Below are 23,924 nucleotides of genomic sequence, written 5' to 3'. Positions count from 1 at the left end.
ATTCCCCTATCCCCTATTGATTGCCCTATCCCATATTGATTCCCCTCTCCCATATTGGTCTCAGGTGTCCAGCCTGGACTGAGACACTTCAGTGTGGGTTAAGTGGGCATGGGAAGGCAGCAGGTCTTCGGGACATCATTAAATGTACCAAGCAACCAGTACCCAGGGCAGAAAACAGGAAGAGGGTAATGTTAAAGTACTGAGCACAAAAGTAGAATGGAGTAAATAGGAGCACATTTTGAATGTAGTAAAATACAAAAGATTTTAAACTGATAACCCATTTTAAAATAAACATCTGGAAAAAAAAGCCCGATTTAATTTCCACCAAAATCTAAGATTATAACAGTATTTAGCTAGGATGAGTAATTTCTATATATTTTTAAAATTCTATGTTAGAATATTTACTATGTTTCCTAAAATTACATTATTTTCTGACAAAGCAATTTAAATGTAAATTACATAAATCTTAATTACTTGTTCATGTTTTCTATTATATCTTATGCTGAAGAGACTATATAAAATTGTATCACAAAAAAGAATAAATTTTCTTTAAAACTGTAATAAACAAAAATTTTTCCATAGAATCTTTTCCTTAGAAAAATATAATTTCAATGTCAGGAAACAGAATTCATTAGAACTAAATGGAAGGAAGGAAATTCACACAACATACCCAGTGGGAAACTTTTTTGGAGTTTATTCTATTGTGTAATGACCGTGCTGCAATTGGTTGTTCTTCCTTAAGGGAAATAATATTTTCTGCACAATGTCTTCTATAACATTAGTTTGCTGGGAAAAGTTAGTAAGATTTCAAGGGGAAAATCTTACCTATTAAAGCATACAGCTTTAAGTCTATGAATTGCTTAGAAAATGAATACCTTGGAAATCTGGAAGTTCAGGAATAATAAAAATAAAACTCATGACCTCAGGTCTTAGTTTTAAGTGTTCACATAGTGGCCCAGTCACGAACTTTGGAGTCAGATGGCCTGAGCCTACGTTTCTTAAAAACCAAATGCCATTTAAAAAATACACATATCTGCAAATTTTTCTCAAATTCTAGGCTCCATTTACGCACATCTAAAATGAGATTGATAATCCTAGTTTTAGAGTTTAAAGTACTCTGATATATATGGTACCTGGCATGGAGGAGACACTACTTAAGGAGGTCATCTTAATACCAGATGCCAGCATTTAATGACAATTACTGAGTTCAAAGGTCAAATGCTACTTTTACAGTAACAGCATGGTCTTACAGATTAGATTAACTACTGACCCACAGCTAGACAAACAATGTTGGGAATCCTTCACTCTCAGGTGTAAGAGAGGGTAGAGGTGCAGAGAGAGAAAGAGTAGGGATAGGGAAGAGGGAGGGAGGGTGGGAAGAAGGAAGAGAGGAAAGAAAGAAGGAAGGGAGGATGGAAGGAAAGAAAGAAAGAAGGAATAAAAGGGACTGCAGAACTAAACTTGACTGGGAAATTCATCTGTTCCTCTTCTAAGGTACGTAGTATTAAAGAAATAAAGACTACCAATCTTCTCTTATTTTCTATTATTTCAACTATAAAATAAAGATATTGTTTACTTCAAATAATTGGTATGAAGCTAGAGCAAGATAAACAAAGAGGCTAGCGCAAAGCCCAACAAGCACATAGTAAATGCCTACTATGTGAGAATGGAATTATCATTTGTACTTTACATGTGTGCATACACATGCACATGCATGTCGCATGTGTCATATTTTTTAATATACAAGTGGGATATGCTCACAGACAATCGTTACTATACTTACCTTATCCTCATCAGTTCTGACAACCCAGAAGCAGTTAACATCATGAACATAGGTATCGTCAGGGCTCCGGTAAGCAAAGGTTCCTTGTGTCCCTGAGAGGACCCCTCCACAAGCTGGGGGAAAAAAGAAAAAGAACTGTGTTTTTCATAGATTACCAAAAGGAGGAGAGCAGGAACCTCTGGCCCACAGTTTCCTCTTCTCTGCCCCTTTCTGTTGACATCAAGCCACACAGTCCTTGTATCTACAGTCCATTTCATTCCCATCACATTTTCCACGAACTTTACTTGATTCCTTTATTTCCTTTGGCTATTGTTCTCCAAACCTTGATGAACTAGATTTACCCCACATGATTGAACCACAGCATTAATTCTTCCATTTTATGCTGCCACCTTCCTGCTGCCCTGTGGTCATCTTAGCTCCTTGACTACTGGTGAGCAGATAAGTAGAGAGGATGTTTTACGCTTCTGCATTCAATCATTGTCCCAAACATGTAGTAACATCTCAACGAATGCACTGACTCAAAAGCAGGACTAAGAAGAGATAGCATGGTGTAGTTAGAGGTGACATGATGAAGAGTCTGAATGAGGTGTCTAAGGACTAATCACGTCTGGATAGGAAGTGAGGAAGCAGTTTCTGGAGGTTGTAAAGAGAAATATCCCTCAAAGAAAAACACACACACACACACAAAGATAATACTCGTGTGGTCCATGGGACTGAGTAGAAAAACAAGCTGGCTGCAATGAGAATATTTATAGAGCACTAGAGAAATATATGGTGATTTGGACAGAGTGAAGGTTGTTCATGTGAGATAAGTGAAAAACAATCTGAACCTTGCTTAACTGGGCAAGGAAGAACGGGGCCTCAGGAACTAGGAGAGTGATGAGTAAGGGAGAAAGCATTCTGTGAACATTAGAGGCCTGGCGTGCAGGAAGTGGCCCTAGGAAAACAGAAAGGGAAATTCCTGAGTATGTGGTACATTGTCCAAAGAATATATCAAATGTGGAAATCACTAACAATGTCTTTGAAGAAAAATGTTTCTTGTTTAAAATGAGGTTTATAATTATCTGCTTTGCGAAGTCTATGCTATTTCTGCAAGGAGAAATCTACTTCTCATCATCTAAACTGGTGAAGAAACCAGGTTACACTGGCAAATATGCAAAAGGCCTCCTGGAGGATGGTCCCTCCAAACTGTGTTGACTGTTTGCATACCTCGCTGGGGAATCTGACAGAAATACCCAGTCCAGGAGCTCGGGCAATCACAAGTGAAGCTGTTGACGCCATCAATACAGGTGCCGCCATTCAAACAGGGGCTGCTCAGGCACTCATTAATGTTTTCTGTGCAGTTGGCTCCAGACCAGCCTGAGTCACACTTACAGAAGTAACCAGACACTGTTTCCTAAGAAGAAAATAGAGCACCATACTATAAATCAAGTGGCTAGACGATATAACAAAACCAACCCAAATCATGAAAAGAAGTGATAACATATGGTATATATTTAACAGATATTGAACTACAGATTATATATTCAGTAGACAAATTCATTAGTTACTGAGTATATTAGTCATATTTATTTCTATAACACTATAGGTTTTTCTTACTATTTTGAAAATCATTAATAAAAAAATTAACTAAATGGGGGCTGAAGATATAGCTCAGAATTTAAAAGAGGTTACTGCATTTTATAAGACCAGAATTCAGTTCCTAGCACCCATTCAGGCAGCTCACAACTGCCTATAATTCTGCTTCTGGGGAATCTTGACACCCTCTTGACTCAGTACTCACCCACATGCACATGGAGCACACAAATTCATGGAAAAACACATATACCCATAAAAAATAAGTAAATAAGTAAGTAAGTAAATAAATAAATAAATAAGGTGGTTTTTTTTTTGTTTTTTTTTTTAAAAAGCAACTGATTGGTTTATTGGTTTTCCTGAGACCCAAAGTTACTACCTATCTGTAATCGGAGATTGAGAGACCTTAACATAAAGCTTGAATCATTATCTTAAAATTTATGGCTGAGCTGTTGTAGTGCATGCCTTTAATCCCAGCACTCAGGAGGAAGAGGCATGTGGATCTTTGAGTTTGAGTCAGCCTGGTCCTACAGTCTGAGTTCCAGAACAGCCAGGGATACCCAGAGAAATCCTGTCTCAAAACAAATAAACATACAAAAGAAAGAAAGGAAGGAAGAAAGAAAGAAAGAAGGAAGGAAGGAAGGAAAGAAGGAAAGAAGGAAAGAAAGAAACAGAAACAAAGAAAAAAAGAAACAAAGATACAAAAATCCTCCCACCCACCCCCCCAAAAAATGACTTATGAATCATACAAAATAAAATGGTAAAGACATGATTATTTTCAAGTTTTTTTCTCTCCAGAAAGAGCAAGACTCACTATGCATTGTCCGTTTACACACGGGTTACTTGAGCAAATATTACTGAGTTGTACACATCCATTAGGCCCGTAACCATTTCCTGTATATCCAGGAGGACAGGTGCAGAGAGGCAAGAAGGATCCTGCTGAGAAATAAAAATGGATGTGTAAGTGCAGATATCCTTGGTTCAGAGGCAGTCATGAAATTCAATTCTGGTGTCCAGATAAAAATCCACCAACATTGGGCGCATTTATTCCTATGGACAGGCAAGACAGAGCAACAGGAGAAATGACTAGAATCTTTGCTTTTTCCATTTTATCTTAAAACGAAGCAGTAAGTGTTTCTAATTTCCCATCTATAAGTTTGCAAGTATGCTCTCATCTCATATGACAGATGATCTAAGGCTACACACAAATAAGGAGGGAGTATAAAAAAGAAAGTGAGAGTTCTTCACAAAGGGATGTTTAGTAGAAAATAAAGAGTTTTATGGCGCAACAGCGTCTGTTGCAAGCAATCTTTATCTGTGGCTACACAGATAGATTACTCAGTCCTCCCAATAACTCCATAAACAGATCCTGCAATAAACATTTACAACTTCACAGATAAAAACAGAGCACACACAGAGTGCCCGGACCAGGGAGACACAGTCTGAATGTGAAGAGTCAAGAGACACTTTCTGGCTGTGGCCCTGGGGATAGCACAGGATTATCATTAAACGGGCAGTTCTCGTGTTCCAGCACAGGCACATGCAGACTGCACGTGCGCACTGGTTCATTACAAATAAATTTGACGCACTCGAAGGATCTTGTAGAGAAACCACAGATTAAATAACATACTAATACAATAAACAAAATGCAAACACCAATGTTTCTTCAACAGGTTTTCTATCTCTTCACTTCCATGTTAGATAATTTAAGCAATTGGGCTAGAGAGATGGCTGCGAGGTTAAGAACACTGACTGTTCTTCCTAAAGGTCCTGAGTTCAATTTCCAGCAACCACATGGTGGCTCATAACCATCTGTACTGAGATCTGGTGCACAGGTACACATGCAGGCAGAACACTGTATAAATAATAAATAAATAATTTTTTAAAAAAAAAGAAAATTTAAGCAATGACAATTAAAATGGTCAGAGAGAGAAGTTGGCCAATTTTTTAAATTATTGTATCTTTCAGTACCACTGATAATTATGAGGGAGATAAAAGGTAAAGATAACATTAAAACATCCATGATTTTTCAATTTTATTCTGTCATAATGCCTAGCACAAGTACCCCTTTTAGTATTTTAGAAAAGTCCACTAAATGCAATACCCAAAGACTTTCGGATTCCTTAATTACTGAAGGTCACATGTCATTGAAGAAATACATTGTTCTTATTACTATAAAATAGCCAGACTAATACATGAAAATTAATATGATGATTAATTTGAGCACATTCCAGCACCAGTAAATACTGATGAAAATGGATAGACAGTCTTGCTGAAGAATTCAAATGGAATAAATTATGTAACATGATCAATTTACAACATAAATAGATATTGATGTTTTTATGCCCTCTGGTCATAATACTTGCAAGATATGAATTTAAAAATAAGACATACAGCTATCTTTCCTGCATAAAGATACGTTCTTTTATTAATTTATTTCTTTGAAAGTATTAACTGAGGGAAAGCGTAAGGACTCGGACAATGCTACACTTTGCCTGGACATTGCTGCCATTCTTCAGGCAAGGTCACAGGCTGTAGTGAAGATCAGAAAGGAACAGGGAATTCTACTTCTCATCAGCTAAGACACAACCAGTCCTGGCCATAAAAATATTATTTTCATAAGTGTGTGTTTCATTTTGGTCTCTCACCGCCATGAGTTTGCACAAAGAAGAAATGGAGTGTAGAGGCATGAGATGTCTTGACCATTGTCAGACAGGAAGAGTATGATGGGACCAAGGGAGAAATCAAATGGTTTTCTCTGAGGAACTCTGCTCCTGACCTCATCACTACTTTGTTAGTCACTTAAGAAGCATTTGGTAACTTGTATGTATAAGATGTGTACAACAATGCACGCATAGCCCTGCGTATGTATTCTTATCTATTCATGCACATTGAAGGTACATTAGTAAAAATTTGAAAGATAAAGGAATATGTCATATTTAATAGATGAGGAGAGTTTTATCAATTTGGACAAATATCATCTAGGTTTCCATTTAATACATAAGTGAACAGTAGATTATAAAACTATCAAAGTTCCTGATGTTTTCAAGAGAAAACACAAGAAGAACATGACTAAATGATCTGTAAAGAATTCAATGGAAAGACCTTTCTCAATCTGAAGCTAAGGGAAAAAAAATAAGAAAACTACTTTGTTCTTTGTCGGTAAAATTCTTACGCCTCTAAATAAAAAATAATACTAATACAAAATCTAGAGAACAGCATGCTATGAAGAATGTGTTGTGAAACACAACATAGATGGGAAGATGATTTGCTCAGTACAGTCAAAAACTGCAAGCTAATAAGAAAGCAAATGAGCAATGTATATGAGAAATAGAAAAGCTGATCAATAAAAAAATGAACATTCTTATTCATTAGTCACCAAAAAAGCAGAGTTAAAGGCTAACCAACTATCTATTGGCTATAAAATAGATCAAGTCAAAAATATGGTCGCTGTGATTGTGATAGCTGGGCTACATACACATTTCAGGGACTGTTGGCCGGGACAACAATGAGACAATTGTCAAAGAGGTATGTGGCCGCATAGATGAGCTGGCCCTCTTTTGTGGAGTACCACAGTGAGATCACCTTGGATCCACTTCCCCATCCTTAGCAGCAAACTCTGTATTTCAGCTGGATCCATGATGTTTGATATAAATGCTATATATTCTCTGCTGCCAGCTGTAGCCAAATGGAACAATTCCAGCCAATGGCACATAAATAAAAGTCATAAATGAAGGTGACGAGTCCTTCTTTCCTTTCTCTCTCCTGCTTACTAAGCTATTAATTTATTATTTGGCTTAATTATCATAGGAAACATTCTCTAGTCAAAGTATATCATTTAAGCGTAATTAGAGTGCGGCGTTTAAACATGTGTAGGTGTTTGAGCTAGATTAGATTTTGGTTAGAAGATCAAACAAGAACTTTAATAATTGTAAGTGGTAACTCATGTCTGCAACACCAGCACTTGGGAGGCTGAGGCAGGAGGATTGTATGATTTCAAGGTCAGAGGGGCTACAGAGCAAGACTTTGCCCTGCAAAGGAATTTCAAGAAGAAGGAATTTAGTTTTAGAATGCGGAATTGTTCGGACAAAGAGGGGCGAGTCATCACCTAGGCCAGGAGATGAGGAGCAGGTCGCATCGGGGTGGCAGCCTCCGTTATGGATCGAGCAAATGTCCAAGGGATTGCACACTCTCCCATCGCCGCTGAAACCTGACCAAAGCAGAGCAGAGGGTGAGGAGCCATGTCAAGAATATGGGAGAAAGACAATGTCTGTCTGAGATTAGAATCCCGACAACTGACACTGCAGAGATTCTGTCGTCCAAGTAGACAGGACAAGAAACTCCACTGACAGAAGCCATCAACAGGAAAGAGGACATGATGAGTTAAAGAGCTCACGAACAGCACTGTGACTTGGTGTGTGTATGTGTGTGCAGGTGTGTGCACATATGTGTGTGCATGCACATGTTTGTGTGCACAGCTGTGTGTGTACGCCCTTGCATTTGTGTGTGTGGGGGGGTGTGCTTGTAACCATGGGGTGTCTTAAAAATGGCTAGCTCTAAACTGACACATCTTAATTTCAGTGGCTAATGTCCTTGGAGACAAATTATTATAGCTGTCTGAAGTATTATTTTTCATGTTATTAAAATACCTGGGAGGGCTTGGACAGATAAAACCATGATTGGGATATACTGTATGAAAATTTATTTTCAATAAATATATAACATATATATTTTTATATAAAACCAAAGGGGTCAATTTGTTGCCCAGAACTCTCTGAACTTCTTGGAGACTAGTTTTATTTAAACTAGAGGACAGCCAGAATGACTTCTTTCCCGAAGAAAAAGGGAAACAACATGTGTTGTATCTGGGAACAGTCCGCAGCGCACGCATTAAATAAATGGGTCTGTGTGGGAACCCTGGAGTGGTGGACCTAAAGATTCTCACAGAATTCCACTGGAGTGGCGGGCCTAAAGATTCTCACAGAATTCCACTGGAGTGGCGGGCCTAAAGATTCTCACAGAATTCCACTAGAGTGGCGGGCCTAAAGATTCTCACAGAATTCCACTGGAGTGGCGAGCCTAAAGATTCTCACAGAATTCCACTGGAGTGGTGGACCTAAAGATTCTCACAGAATTCCACTGGAGTGGCGGACCTAAAGATTCTCACAGAATTCCACTGGAGTGGCGAGCCTAAAGATTCTCACAGAATTCCACTGGAGTGGCGGGCCTAAAGATTCTCACAGAAGCACTTCCCACCCCTGTGTTTTCTCACTGCTTGCTGTTGCTGCTGGCACTGTTTTCACTCCTTCCTTAGTTTACTGGAACTTAAAGACCCCCACCATTCCTTTTCTTAGAAATCATTTTAAAGTGAGCACAGATTCTCCTGCAGGTGCACTGCCTTGATGGCATCGGGAGCCTGGTGTAGTACCTGGCGGACAGTTCCCACAGGCAAAAGATCCAGGCGTGTTGTGACAGGGGACAAGTGGAGCCGTGGAACAGCCGCCATTGTTTATCTCACATTCATTGATGTCATGGCATTCATAACCATTTCCATGCCAGCCTAGAGAAAAATTATGAGAGGATTTGAAAGATCAGTGCTTGCTAACAACTTAACAAAGAAGAAATACAGATAGTTAAAGCATACACAAAATAGTTTGGGCTTGGCAACATGGCTCAGCAGATAAGGATGCTTACTGCTAAGCCTGATCATCTGAGTTCAGTCCCTGGGACTCACGTGGCAGAAGGAGAGAACTAACTCCAATTTGTTCTCCGACCTCTATAGGCAGATGCATGTACCCTCCCCTACTAAAATAAATAAATAAAATAAACATTTTAACAATAAGAAAAATTAATGAATAAAATTTTATTCTACACAAAACTATAGATTAAAATGAGTATTCCTAACATGTTGTCAAAAAATTTGTAAGCTCCCTGGAGTCTGGTTAACAGCTAACCAACATCACAGCAGTGCTTTGCTCATGGCACATGCTGAGTTCTACGATGATCTCGTATAGTTATTGTAGTACACTGTAGTGAGGTCAGAGTTCAGCTTCTTCAGCTACTCAACACAGTGGCCTCACCTAACAAGCCAATCCTTGGGGCCGAGGAAGCAGCTCACCTCCATTTATACCAAGGCTATAGGATACTCAGGACAGTCGAAAGCAAGAACTACTCTTGTAGCAGAGACACAAAGCAGTCAAGAATTTGCCCAGATTCCTAAATAGCTGAGTAGTAGGAGAAGCAGGGTTATAGTGCACAGCTTTTAACTGCCAGCCGACAGCCACAGCAAGGCAAGGTTAGACCCTTCAAATGCTATGTCCAGTTGTGCCCCAAAGTTGGATGTTAGCACACTCTGTCAAATCTCCAGCTCCACCAGGGACCTGCTCTAGCCATAGGAGGACACGCAGTTAGGTTTGGACATTTCTGAAAAATAATCCTCTTATCCATCAGTAGTAGAGAAAAATAGATTTTCCTTGTCTGGTGCCTTGTCTGTGTGGTATCCAGAGCCTAACATGTGTCCCCAAGAAAGTACCTTTCGGGCAGGCCCCACAGTAGAAGGAGCCTTGTGTGTTGAAACACTGCGCCTGTTCTGAACAAGGCGAAGGCTGGAGGCTGCATTCATCTTTGTCCTCTGTGCAGGCAATACCATTTGGCGGCGTTGTCCACCCAGCATCACAGATGCAGTGAAAATTTGGCTGGCAGGAAAAAAATAAAGTAAATAAAGGCAACCAGCTATTTATTGTCTAACATTCATTCAGATCAGGGCAGTTGAGTGGATTCTCTTTTTCTTCCCATATGATTTAAGCATTTAGACTAGACCATGGAAAAGGAACACCTTTATTTCAGGATAAGAGGATCCTATAATTTATCCCACAGATGCCCAGGAAAGAGCAACAATAATCAAGAGCTGTAATTAAAGTCAATGAGCTCAGTCAGCTATGTACTTAAAGGTATAAACACCCAAGTAGGCACAGACTTTGGACAATCATTTCCTTTTTGACAACCTCTTCTCTTCCTCCCACCCTTCCCTTCATTCCTTCCCCTACTCTCCTACTGCTAGAAGGAACTGTTTTCCATCACTTAAGAATTTTAAAAAATGAGTTAAAAATAAATAACTAAAATTCTTACAAAATATCAAAATTGGTCAGGCTACCCGAGAGGTAGGTGTGTAGGACCCAGAGCAGAGAGGGACATCAGAGATCTAGATAGACCCATAACGTCTGCAGGAACTCAAGGCCGGAAAAATCTAGACATAACATGTTGTTGACACAAGTCAGAGCCTGTAATGTTTGCATGTCTTGTCACTGTTAAGCCCACAGGCCAGGATGTCATGCCTCACAGAGAGATCCATGAAGGAATAAGAAGGTTCATATTTTGCATGACAAATTAGTTTCTCTTTTCTGAGTTCAGTTTTCTGTATAGGTCACCTCCCTTTTCACCTGCTAAGGGATGGAAAGGCCTTGACCTCTGCAGTCTCTCGCAGGGCAAAGCTGGTACAGAGTCAGTAGTAGCATGGGGAGTGAGCCACTGTGGGGAGCCGAGAGGAAGGGACCCACCTGTCCATGCTGCACTCGCACTAAGTCCTCACAGATGCCATGTTTACAGAGCTGCCGAGAGCCTTGTTCACAGTCGTTATATTTAGATACACACAGAGGTCCATACGTATCAGGTGTGCAGTCACATCTGTTGGTTATACAAGGGCACAAGGTCAGAGTTTGTGTTTTTAATAGCAGATCCTGGCTATTGGCATCAGTAAAAGATATCTACATTGCAAACCAGAAAAGTTAATAATAAACCAGCATTGCAGTTTTGTCAGCTGCAGCCTTAGAATAAAATTCCCCAGTTCTCCAAGCAGAGCATTGAATGGATGTGATATCTCTGCAAATCAACTGTTAGAGATCATGACTCAGTGTTTCATAAGGCTAGCGCAATAAATTATTTTGCTCTCAGTCATCAAACAATCCTCTCAAAGGTCAGAGGTCTGTAAATCACGGGTGATGGAGTTCATTCAAGAAGGGAAAAGGAAAGATCAGCAAGTTCACTAAGAATTCATCCTGTGGCACAGGTGATGATCTATGCCAGCGGCCTTTCTATTACAGAAGACAATATGTATTCTGTCAGGAAGAAATGCAGTCGATAGGACATTTTGTTCACAGACATATCTTAACAATAACAAAATATAATTATCATATGATACCTAAATACTAGGAAATGCTCTATCACTAGAAAATGTGACATGTGGGATAAACAAAATCAAATGAGAAAAGTTTAAGTTATTGTGGATCTTTAAGTTGCTGGCTTAGCTGTAGATCTGCAAAGCAGTAGGAAAGTGGGCTTGTAAGGTAGAAGCATAAAGGTTGGGTGGTGTGGTAAGGGATGAAGGACTCACACAGGCTAAGTGTGAGCACATCCTAGAGAGTGAAAAGCCAAGCCTAGAGGTCACTGCTAGATTCCAGCAGAGAGTCATCCCGAGGGAAACTGAGTGTCAGTGAGGATGCCAGAGACGAGGAGGGAGTGTCTGCAGAGCATGTCCGTCTTTCATGCCTGCAACCTGGAGCTCGTTTCTGACAGCTCTGGGAAAAAAATGGTTTACAACAAAGTAGGACGTTATCTTAGCAATATGCATAAAGGTAGCAGCATGTTACCAAGATGTCAATGTGTGGGTGACAATAGTGCAGGGAGTGAGTTTGAAAGCAACCAGAATCCAGGTCTAGATCAGAACAAGGCATGCCATGGTTAAACCTAGCAACAATTGCTGGGATGACACCTTTGAGTCATTTAAAAAAAAAGATCAATGTGTGTTGCCAGAGATGGACAGTAAGTGTGTAGAGAGCAGCATCCATTCAGGGTCAGGTAGAGCTGCCAGACTTAGCAACTGAAAACACTGGGGACATAGTTAAATTTCTGTTTCAGGTAAATGAAAATTTTGTAAAATATATTAAGTATGATCTGTGCAATTTATAGCACCACTACATAATTATACAAAAGTTATTTAATTAGTAAGTTATATCAATGAACATTACAGGATTTCTTTTCTCATTAAGACCAGATCATGAATTAAGAATAATCAGGGATTAAAGTTATACTTGGATGCTAGCTCCCCAGTTAATAGCTACTTGCCCTTTTCCATACTTTCCTTTATGCCCTGTTCTCTTTCCTCTTGTCTATCTCATTTTTACAAAGAATACTCTTCCAGAGAATTTAATCGCATTTTTTGGGATTACAGCAATTTTGAGCATTTCTTATACATATTTAAGCATTTTGATTCATTGCTAAATGTTTTTCTGTTTTCTCCATACATTTGTCATGTAAAAGACAACTCAGAACCAATTATTACAAGTTTTCAAAATGAATTTTCTATACAAGAGATATTAGAGTGTTTAGAAAGCCCGGGGACAAAGTGATGCAAGTTTAAATCTTGAAAATTGTATTAACCATTCACCTCTGTCAATGTACTAACCAACTCATTCATTACTCCTCTTCTAAAGGCATTCCTCTCTAGGAAGTACTAAGAAATGTGTTTCTCTGACAGCTAAGTACTTAACCAGTGGAAAATTACTTAAGATGCCAGAGGAGATTTTGGCCATGCACCCAAAGGCAACCCTTTCTGCTTAGCTCTCACTTCCTTCTTCCTAGCCATTATCGCTTGAAGATGAGTGGACATTAATCTTATATGATTTTTTAACCAGATACAAAGTAGACTTCCTCCACTTAAATTTAGATAATAAGAGACGAGGGAGGAGGAAAATGAAGAAAAAGAAGAAGAGGAACAGGAAGAGGAGGAGAATGAGAAAATAAACCAAGTGTAGGCTTCCTTGCCATGATTTTCAAAAGCAAACATGTTCATCATGTTTTATAGGCATGCAGAAAATAAGATTGCCTACAGACACAGAACCAATATGTGAGAGAAGATGAACAGAAACCCTGGTCTGTTTTGCTCCACTGTTTGTCCATGTCCCATTTCCGTTCTCAGGAGGAAAGTAAGTGAGTGGGAAGACTTTTCAGTTGTGTGTCTTTTTTAATATAACAGCATTTCACTGTGAAATATGTTTTCAAAGTGACTCAGTATGGCTTTTAAAAAGAAGAGTAATTCATCATATGAAGCAATAATAAACCATGTGTGTATTTTTAAACTACCTTACTCGTATTCCTGCCTTTGATATTAATTCTTTTTAAATTTCATTTATTATGTATGCATGTGTGTGTACGAAGTGTGGGTTGGAATGTGGGTATGTACATGCCACTCTATGTGTTGAAGGCAGGAGGCAGTTGTCTCCCACTGTAGGATCCAGGGATCTTATTAGGTCATCAGGTTTTTGCAGCAAGTGTATTTACCTGATGAGCCAACTCTCAAGGCCTTGGTTGCTAGTTCTTGTAACAGCCTTTTATTCTTGGTTTGTTTCTAGTAGAATAAAACTAGGCTTTTCAGTTTTCAGAAACTAGAAATGCACTTGTCAATTGAGAAGACACCAAATATCCTTCATAGTCCTAGTTAACTTGTCTTAGAGTCCATGGCTCAATATCAGTATACTGAATAACTGAAAGAGATAATAAATTTAATACCTAACTAGCATCTGATACCAAACGAGACTATCTTCACTACTTAAACTTTGCTGTGTTTTAAAATCTGCCAATAATATAGATACAGGAAGATACATCAAATCAGCACCGTGTGCCTGGGGAACAAGCACAGCTTATTTTCTTCCTAGAAAGCCTTGTAGGTCTGTACATATACCATCCATCAATGGCAAGATCAGACCCCAAGAGCTTTCCTACATACAAAGCAAGTCAGGAGACAGTCAGGAGCAACTTTTCCAATGATGACAAGACAGCAACACTGAAAACTATCTTTTTGTTAGCTCTCATGGTAGCTGATGAATGGGGAGGGGAATGTGAGAAGGAGGGTGGGACTGGGAGGAGAGGACGAAGGAGCCTACAACTGAGATGTAAATTGAATTAATTAGTTTAAAAAAACTTTGAAAAAAGAGAATTCATGGAAGAAGATAAAATTTTATCTTACCCTATACTCATCACTCTAAGGAAGAACCTTTGCCAAAAAAGAAAAAAAAATTTCTATGAAACAGGGATCCAACTAGTTAGTATTTGCATTGCACCTCATCTTCTCAAAGGCATTTATGGTTATTGATTACTAATCTTGTTAAGAAAGAATTCCACTTCCCCCAACTACAGTGACTCACAGCCTTCTTTTAGTTGAGGCGGCCTCACACAGGAGCCATCTTTGCCTACCACGTCCAGACATTGCAGATCCAGGACATTTAACAGCAGCTCATGCTTTCCTTATCAAGTCCATGTAGCAGTTTCCTAACGGGGTTTCTAACTCCAGTGAGAGCACTGATTATTAAGCATTTTAATCTCTCATAATTAACAGAATACAAGAAATTATTTAAATGTTTCATTATTTTATTACATACAGACTCACAAAGCAATAACTAAATTTCATGGTCATAAATATTATGTATTTGTTTTATCCCTTCAAGAAGTTACTTGAGGGTGGAATGAAGGCTTAGTCAGTGAATTGCTTTTCTTGTAAGCATGAAGACCAGAATTCAATGCCCAGAATTCATTTTTTAAAAAGAGGGGGGAAAGTCTAAGCACAGTGCTTATAATCTCAGTATTGGGGCAGCAGAGAGAGGTGGACCCCTGGGTCTTGATTTCCTAGATGACTTGGCATTTTCCTCGCCAGTGCGAGACTATGTCTCATAAAACAAGGTAAGGGGTTTAGACATGGGTAGGTAGTTAAGAGCGCTGGCTGCTCTTCCAGAGTACCTGGGTTTGATTCCCAGCACTCACATGGCAGCTCACAGGCATCTGTAACTCCAGATCCAGGGGATCAAATTCCTCTCCTGGCCTCGATGCGCACCAGGCATACATGTGGTATACGGACATACATGCAGGCAAAGCACCAGGACACATAGAATAAAATAATAATAGAAATTACAAAACAAAACGAGGTGGGGGGGCATCGGAGGAGGGACATCTGAGGTCGTTCTCTGGTTTCCACATACGTGTGCACCTGTGGACACCCATGTGTGCACACTCACACAGCAAAGACATTCACACAGACGTCACTGGGGTACACCTGAAGTTATATGTTGATGGTACATGGCCTCATAAACTATTTTCACACCAAGAAGAAAGACAGAGTTAAATGCTCTGCTCTCAAATATGCCCCAGCAAATCGATGAGGTGGCGACTAGAGACAATGACCGGTCCTGGGTCAGGAGAAGCGTTTGTGCTTTACTTAACACAGGGGAACAAGAGCCAATCCAATACTGTCTTGAAGAAGGATGCTAGTTTGGAGAAACAACAAATGCTGCCTCTCCCTCTCTCCTTCCCTGTCACTCTCCCCCTCTTTTTCTTCCTTCCCTTGTGCATATCTCAACCTTGACATGCAAAAATTGTGAGTGCTACAGGCTCCCACCCACTTCCTGCCCACTTGTACTTTCTATGGGGGTATATATGAAAAATAACTCTCTGAAATAACAGCAATGGCTTGTGTGAATGGCTCCCATTCTACCCACACAATCATCACTCCACTTTCACAGAATGCACCAAAAGACGACGATGATAAAGGAAGATTGGAATGATATCTAATCTCCAGGACATTACTAGCTGTTGGGGAGGCAAGCAGTTATATGTGCCAGGAGTCAGGTTGGGACACTTGTCACTATATCTCCAATTGGAAATTCTGCTTGATAAATGGCCATAAACAGAAACCACGAGATAATGCTTTCAAGGGAATAACAGCAGTGGCACTGGGCATCATTTCAATTAGATCCAAAGTCCAAAAAGTCAAGCCCTCAAATGAATACACTGCTTGCCCTTCAAAGCTGTGGCTTTCGTTAATGCCTGAGCTCATCATTCCCCATATAAGCCTCCCCCACCCCAGATAACAGAACTAGACTTAAGGTAAAGGTGGTCATTCTGGGTTTTGCACAATAATTGAATTTATACATCTGTTTACCAGAACTTTGCAAGAGTCAGCTTTATCAACCCAGAGTGAACCAAAGCTTTAAAGCTCACATTAAAGAAACAAAAGGACTGTTTTCTCATAAAAAAACTTTTGAGGAAATGTGCTCAGAGATGACGGGGGTTAAAAGCAAAAGCCTACACTCATTTCTGAGGGCACTGTTACAAGACGCCATAGGCACAGGGAAGACGGCAGGTCGTTGCCCTTTAATCAGGTTAGATCATTCTGCAGAGTGATGAGCAGTCAGTGCAGCAGCAGAACTGGCTTCTTAATCCTTATGAAGCCGCAGGACACAGGCAAGCAGCCAAAATAAAACAGCAAAAGATGAGCAAAACACTACAAAAAGTGAGTCCTAAAGGGGGACGAGCTATGCAGCCAGTCCTGGTGAGGCCTGACAGGCCTGGGTCAAATGGAAGGGGAGGAGGACCTCCCCTATCAGTGGACTTGGAGAGGGGCATGGGAAGAAATGAGGGAGAGTGGGATTAGGAGGGGCTGATGGGGAGGAGCTACAGCTGGGATACAAAGTTAATAAACTATAATTAATATAAAAAATAAAATTAAAATTAAAAAAATAAAGGGAGACAAGCTGCCTGGGGACTGAGGCTGGGACCTTGTAGCTAATTAGATTGTGGTGAGTTAGCTGATTCTCTGGATGTTATGTCGATCTCTGATTTGTTCTGGTAAACATTTTTACATAGTGTGAATGAACCGCCCTTATTGCGGCTGTAAGCTTGCTAGTATACGGAACTAAACTAAGGCAGCTGTGGGACACGGAAGGCTGGACTGCACCCCTTCCACACAGACTCATCTCATAGCTGCCTTTTAAGGCTTTGGTTCTTGTTCAGGCATCAGCTCAATTTGTACTATGCTTTTCTGACTGCTCTGCGGCGGTCATGATACCTTCTTCTTCCTCAGCGATGCTGGCAAAATGACTTCTTCATGGGGTGAAAGGTTTTCATTTATTTAAGCAAAAATATCTATGAGCATATTCAATAAAAGCCAAGTAACCCCTGTGGGTTTTTCTGGTACTATAGACATTAATGTGGATACTTTTAATTATTTTTTGTTCTTGTCCTTCGGAATCACACATGACATTTAAAAAGAAATTACCTGAAACTCCCTATTGTATTCACACAGGTGGACCCACTCTGGCAGCCAAAGGGTGATCCTGAGTAAACTGCACACTCGTTAACATCGTCTGAGCAGAGAAGACCCTGCAGAGATGTAAAGAACTCAGTGAGTACACTTACACACAATGTGCTTAATGTACACAATATACCTAATGACATACGTGCACAGTAAGTCCTTGATAAGGCCAAATCCAACATTAATAACATTTTCTTGCGCTAAGATTCCTCTAGAACTCAGATTGGACCCAATGATACCAAGGATCTCTTCACGGGAGCACAGTGGTCAAAGGAGGAGAATCCTTACATAGACGAGCCCTCGTTTCAGAAAGGTGCTAGTGACTTAGCAATCTTTGTGTTGATGCCCATGCTAGCAGGGTTCCCACTACAGCTGAAACAGGGCAAGAATACTTAACATATGCACTCCAAGATTCAGCCCATGATTTCCAGTGCCGAACTATTTAAGCAATGCTAACAGCAGTATCATGCCCTACCATTTGATGTATTCATTTGTGAGAGTTGCCCAAGATAGCGCAGGGCTCAGTGGGTTAAATAGTCAACTTTGCCGCCATTTGGCACAATTCATTCAGACTCGTAAAGCCACAGAGTCCTGGAAACTTTAGTGGATAATGAGTTGTGTCTGAATGAGTCCAAAGAAGCAAAGCTGACTCACCTACCAACAGTTCTTTGATTTTTAAGTGGAAGACCAAATGACTCACCTCCCACTGCGCAGGACAGACACAAAAGAAGGAGTTGTGCAGATTGACACAGGTGCCACCATTTCGGCAGGGATTGCTACTGCAAACCTTTCTCTCCACGCTCTGAAAAACAATAGTGCAGTTAAGTCAGTGAGGGAATGGTGGTCGCCCTTGGCCCACAGTGAAGGGCAGGCTCAGGTGTGGGTTTCTCCTCATCTGTGAGGGCTTCCTCCAGAGTTCCTCCAGTGCCTCACATTCTTCTTCAGGTCAATTCCCTTGTGAAAATAGCAAGCATTCTCATTTTCCCTAGCCCTCTGCATCCTTCAGACATTGATGGGAAAGAAAATTCCCTGTTCCTTAGGAGCATCGTTCATCTGAGAAATGTGTGCTGCTAGATGGGAATAAAGGGTTAGAGTGTGGACGTAAGAATGGATGTTCCTGTTGCACTAAGAAAATGAAATGGAAATTTCCATTCTTTGACCTAGTGGTCTTATCTCAGGTACCTCTAGATAAGCCTTTGAAAACTGATCATCTTTTATTACTACCCCTCCAGCCACTGGCTCAGATGACTGGACTCTTTTCTCTCCAAGCCCCTTTGTTTGAAATGTGGCCAGCTAAGATACACCATTCACCTTCTGCTCACCTGACCGCGTTTAGGCCAGGGCAGCAAACAGGCCTACCTTTGTCCACAAAAGTGGGGATCTCGCCCTTCATCAGCTACCGGTTTCAATTCTGCATCATTTGTAAAGACTTGGGGGTGCAGAGGCAACTGCTTCAGAAAAGGCAAGTAACGATGCAGCTACGGTATTTTACTGTACTGTAAAATACTATTTTGAGTTTAGAAAAATTCTGTTTGAAACGGGGACAATGTTTGTCACATCCATACACACGTATCAACAAAGACTCAGAGGAGATCAACGTAGTTCTGTGGCCAGAATTCAGAGCTAGAAGATCTTCAGCTGGCCCAGTGCTGCTCACTGCAAAGCCCATCCTTTCTCTGCCTTCTCATCACTCGCAGGACTACACACACGTGTCTCATTACGAGCCCTGCTTTCTTTCCGAGTTTCGTTTGTCTTTGTTCCAGAACCAATGAGCTGCGTCCATGAAAGGGCCAAAGGGTGTTATTAAGAACATTTGCCACAAACTTAGGAGTTTTCTGGTGAACAAAAGCAATGCTATCTTTGGATTAGAAGCCAGAGGTTGGGGCAGGGGGGTGTCTAGCAGAAAGGTACAGAGTGGCAGAGACTGAGCTGACCTTGTCCTATCCAAAAGCAGAAAGAAATTGACTTTGGAAGCCATTAAAAACATCCTGAGTGGTGGGGGAGAGAACACTGAAAGCTAATTTTGATCATAATTCCAGCAGTGAGACTGGGAAGCACTGTAGGAGTTTGAAAACTCCATACTGCTGTGCTCCAGAACATTCACTATCCCTTGCTCATTCTCGTGTGCTCAGCTATTCCCTGCAGAGATGAAGGCTGAGGTACAATCCTTTGTCAAAGTGACGAAAAGGGACCATGAACTTGTCTATCAGGCTTAACTCCCACAGTGGGAGATAATGCTTGAATCAGTATGGAAATAAATCATGACTATTAGAGGAGACACTGCTAACCGGAAATTGCAGAAATGCCATTCAGGATTGTTAAGTATCGGTAGATTCTACACACGTCTTTGGACAGAAGGTTAAGATCTCAAAAGAAGTCTTAGTCATTTACCCACAAGGAAGGTGAAAAGCATAAACGTGCACAGTGGGGTATACAGGTGGCAAGGTTATAGTGAATTTGCTCTAGGAAGTGCTTCAAGCTGAATTACCAGCCAATGAGGTTTTAAGGAAATGAGAACAGTGCACACCCCCAGAATTCTGAGCTCAATTTGGAAAGGCTATGTGGCTTTTGAACCCCAGTTATTGATGCCAGTCGGGGGATCACTAGCTGACCAAGAGCACACAAATAAGCCCACTGCAGCATGGCTAAAGGAGGGCTGTGAACTCAGAAGCACATCTCACATTCTTCGTGATCTTAGGGTAGCATAATGCCCTCACATGCCCCTAGGGGACACAAGCAGTGACAGGACTCAAACAGTGGAAAATCAAGTTCTTGATACTGATCATGTATCCCGCAAAATTAAACTACTGCCTCTTAAACCATTGTTTTAGGCAAGGTTCCACGATGTATCCCAAGCTGGCCTGTAGCTCACTGTGTGCCCTGAGCTGGTTCACACTCTCTTCCTGGGAGTCTTCCCGGGTCAGCCTCCTGAGTCCTAAGTAGAGTTGCAGAGCAGCGACAGCCACATCTAGCTTAGAGAGGCTGTGTACACATTTGCAGTGGCTATGTGAGGTTCACTAAAAGTTCACTGATACTAGTTCCAGCACTTACCTGCTGTAAACTTTGAAAATTTCTCTCAAGATCCACGAGCTGTAGCAATGGGGAGGAAAATGCATCAATTAGCTAGCGCAAGGACATTTTCCCTACAGTGGTAACCTTTCCTATACTTCTTTTTTTTTTTTTTTTCACAGCCCATGCAGACTTTTTTTTCTGTATTAATTACACTTTATTCACTTTGTATCCCCCCTGTGGTTCTCTCCCTCTTCCCGTCCCAATCCCTCCTTTCCTCCACCCTCTGCATGCATGCCCCTCCCCAAGTCCACTGATAGGGGAGGTCTTCTTTTCCTTCCTTCTGATCCTAGTCAATTAGGTCTCATCAGGAGTGGCTGCATTGTCTTCTGTGGCCTGGTAATGCTGCTTCCCCCTCAGGGGGAGGTAATTAAAGAGCAGGCCAATCAGTTCATGTCAGAGACAGTCCCTGTTCCTATTACAATGGAACCCACTTGGATACTGAACTGCCATGGGCTACATCTGTGCAGGGGTCTTAGGTTATCTCCATGCATAGTCCTTGATTGGAATATCAATCTCAGAAAAGACCCCTGTGCTCAGATTTTTTGGTTCTGTTGCTCTCCTTGTGGAGTTCCTGTCCTCTCCAGATCTTACTGTTTCCCACTTCTTTCCTATACTTCTTTACACGTTGTTGGGTTTTCACTCATTACTTTTTTTCTTCCTCCTTCCTCTCCCTTCTGGTGTTTCTTTCCATCCCATTCCTTTCTGCCTGTAAATTTTTAAAGGTCTTAAAACAAAACAAAAGCACAACCCACTGATAAGCAGACTCATTGCTCCTTTCACATGGTGATTAAGGCACAAAGGACAGTGATAACCCCCTCCGTGGGTAAAGAAGATTCTGTGAGGACTTGCAGAGCTAGGTCTAGCAAGGAATCCCTGCCATAGCCCTTCCTCCCTCCACCCTCCTGCCACTCCCTAGCCTCCAGTATAGTAATGCCACAACCCCACAGTTCACAACGCAACAATAATCATCTAAAGATGAAACGGAGTTGACATGTCACTATGAGTGTAATGCCTGTGACAGCCTTACCTTGGAGTTAAGCTGCTGGACTTGAGTAAGTATATTTTGAGGAAGGCCAGTTGTATTCTTTTTTAAGTCTATAATAGCATCTTTGTTTCTCTGGATCTAATTTAAAAAAAAAAAGAAGAAGAAGAAGAGAAAGGAGAAGAATAACATTAGGAAAAAAACATTTCCATCGTATGGGAGAAAGCACGAAAGCCTCATTCTGACATTCTCCAGAGAAATACCACTTATAATAATTAGAATAAAATAGATACGGCACAATTCAATTGATTCTCTTCTATGCCAACATATCAATGAATTTTCTACATGCATTTCCCCATAATATAACATTTCACAGTACTTTTTAAGAAGTGTGGTGGGTTGAGGATACAGCTCAATGATACAGAACTTGCCTGATAAGTAAAAATCCCTGGGTTTAATTCCCAACACTACAAAATGCATGATTTTTGAATGAGACCTTTTGGATTTTAAATCTAGCCCCAATTTTTCATTGTGTATTTTTTTGTGTGTATTAAGCAGTGTACCATACTTGTAGCTCATTAAATGGAGTACTAGCAAACACCTTCATGGGGCTGCCTGAGAGTCAAATGATATAATATACAAGCATGTGACCTCTCTACAGCATTCAATGAAGCTAGAGAGTAAGTGAGCACGCTGCTATGGAACAGCGCTGCCTGCCTCTGGTCCCCTCTTACTTCCCTCCGTGGCAGGAGAGTTCTGTTTAACTTTCTGGGTCTTCTCTGGACTGTGAAACCTGCCCCGTGAAATGGCCTCCCCTTCTGGTATTGGTCCCTCTCTGCCCACCATGAAGCCTTTACATGGCTCCTTTTAAGAACTTAGCTTCCGGTTGTGAGAATGCTCAGGATTCAAAGTGCCCACTATTAGTGAGCTGGTCAACTGAGCTACTACATATAGACATACAAAGCAACACATGTGTTTTTCCAGCACCTTACCTGGTGTAAACATTCGCCGAGGTCTTCATCATTTAATTTGACTTTCCCCAGAGATCCAGTTCTAAATTCAATGTTTTGGGAGCTTGTGAGAAACACTAAATTCCCCCCCTCCGAGGTCATCCGAGGCCTGTACAATTCAAGCAGAGATTCACCAGAATTAGCATATCTACTTTTACGTTTTTGCTTTGTTTTGTTTTTTTCTCAGGGTTTGTTTTACAGGGTTTCTCTGTATAACAGCTCTGGCTGTCCTGGAACTCGAGCTGTAGACCAGGCTAGCCCGAAACTCACAAAGATCCACCTGTGTCTGCCTCCCGAGTGCTGGGATTAAAGGCATATGTCACCACTGCTCGGCCTAATTTTACATTTTAAAACCAAGTTTCTTGCTGAATAATGATAGACTTGCTCTATGTATTTTCACCCTGCATCCAACCCCACCAAATCTTCTCTGTTCATGCACCATTATTTCTCTGAGAATTTTTAAACGATATTTCCCTGGAATTGCAGATGTGACTCATTCACAAGCAGACAATATTGGTAGATAAGAAAACAATTCCTTATACCAGCCCAAATCTTCTCCCTGTTGGCTTTTAACATCACTGTTTTCCTCCAGAAAACAGTGGTTACATCTCTGGTTATTTGGTACAGACAGCGAGGAAGATACCCCGGTCTATAAGGAGAAATAAGCCACATGTCTACTTACTGGTGGAGATCAAGGACCCTCTTCTGTCGCTTCTGTTCAAGCGCCCCAGCTTCGCCATCCAATTCGGCTATCATCAAGAAAGTAACAAAAGCGCAGAGAAAACGTGAGGACATGTTCCTCAGTTCCTCCGCAGCCTCCCAGCTCGCCGGGCAAGAGGGAGACCACTCCAGCCTACTGAGTCCGGGAATTTGAGAGCAGCAGCCCAGCGGCTGGACTTTGATCAGCAGAATATTCTTTAACTTTGCGGTCTTTCCAAATAGGCTTAAGTTATTTTTTTCCTTCCTGAAGAATGTCAATGATCTTAGATCTTCAGTACTGTTCAACTTGCAAGGGTCAAAATCTATCTTAAGTCATGTACAAATTAATCATTATTTGTTTAACCTTTGAAACAGTAACCAGCTGCTTTGGAGACATCCACCGAAGGAATCCTCACTTAGTAGGCACTTGGCTTTTGATAAATGGTACTAGAGAAATAGAATTTCTGCAAAAGAAGTGATATTTTTTTCTTTAGATCTAATGCCATGCATAGATGTTACTGCTAAATGCTTTTCAAAGACCCAACTTTAAGAACTAAAACTATAAAAATTTTGGCATAAAACAGAAGTAAATTATGCTTCTGAATTTGCAAACATTTCTCAACCCTGAACAACAAAAACAGGAACAATAAAAAGAAAAGGAAACCA

The 23,924-nt window shown here is 40.8% G+C and overlaps 1 protein-coding gene across 2 annotated transcripts in view; it reads right to left on the bottom strand.

Annotated features, from left to right (window-relative positions):
• Positions 1–23,470, bottom strand: part of Cubn (cubilin) — a 226,607-nt gene extending 203,137 nt beyond the window's left edge. The window contains exons 1-13 of one of the 2 annotated variants that reach the window (XM_055593908.1): positions 23,242–23,470; positions 22,542–22,668; positions 21,595–21,690; positions 20,547–20,585; positions 18,196–18,297; positions 17,460–17,563; positions 10,915–11,041; positions 9,891–10,053; positions 8,787–8,918; positions 7,467–7,568; positions 4,173–4,294; positions 2,993–3,179; positions 1,784–1,896 (exon numbers count right to left, since the gene is read on the bottom strand). In XM_055593908.1, coding sequence (XP_055449883.1) covers positions 1,784–1,896; positions 2,993–3,179; positions 4,173–4,294; positions 7,467–7,568; positions 8,787–8,918; positions 9,891–10,053; positions 10,915–11,041; positions 17,460–17,563; positions 18,196–18,297; positions 20,547–20,585; positions 21,595–21,690; positions 22,542–22,668; positions 23,242–23,354 — 1,527 coding nt within the window. In that variant the 5' untranslated portion in view covers positions 23,355–23,470. Of the gene's footprint in view, positions 1–1,783; positions 1,897–2,992; positions 3,180–4,172; positions 4,298–7,466; positions 7,569–8,786; positions 8,919–9,890; positions 10,054–10,914; positions 11,042–17,459; positions 17,564–18,195; positions 18,298–20,546; positions 20,586–21,594; positions 21,691–22,541; positions 22,669–23,241 lie in introns of those variants that run through there. The other variant, XM_055593909.1, reaches the window with a different exon arrangement.
• Between the last annotated feature and the right edge of the window lie 454 nt (positions 23,471–23,924).

Source organism: Psammomys obesus, unplaced genomic scaffold (genome assembly GCF_907164565.1).
Source record: "Psammomys obesus unplaced genomic scaffold, mPsaObe1.curated_primary_1811, whole genome shotgun sequence".
Classification (NCBI taxonomy): Eukaryota; Metazoa; Chordata; class Mammalia; order Rodentia; family Muridae; genus Psammomys; species Psammomys obesus.
Note: the sequence above shows the minus strand (reverse complement) of the source record. Positions and strands in the feature narration are given on the sequence as shown.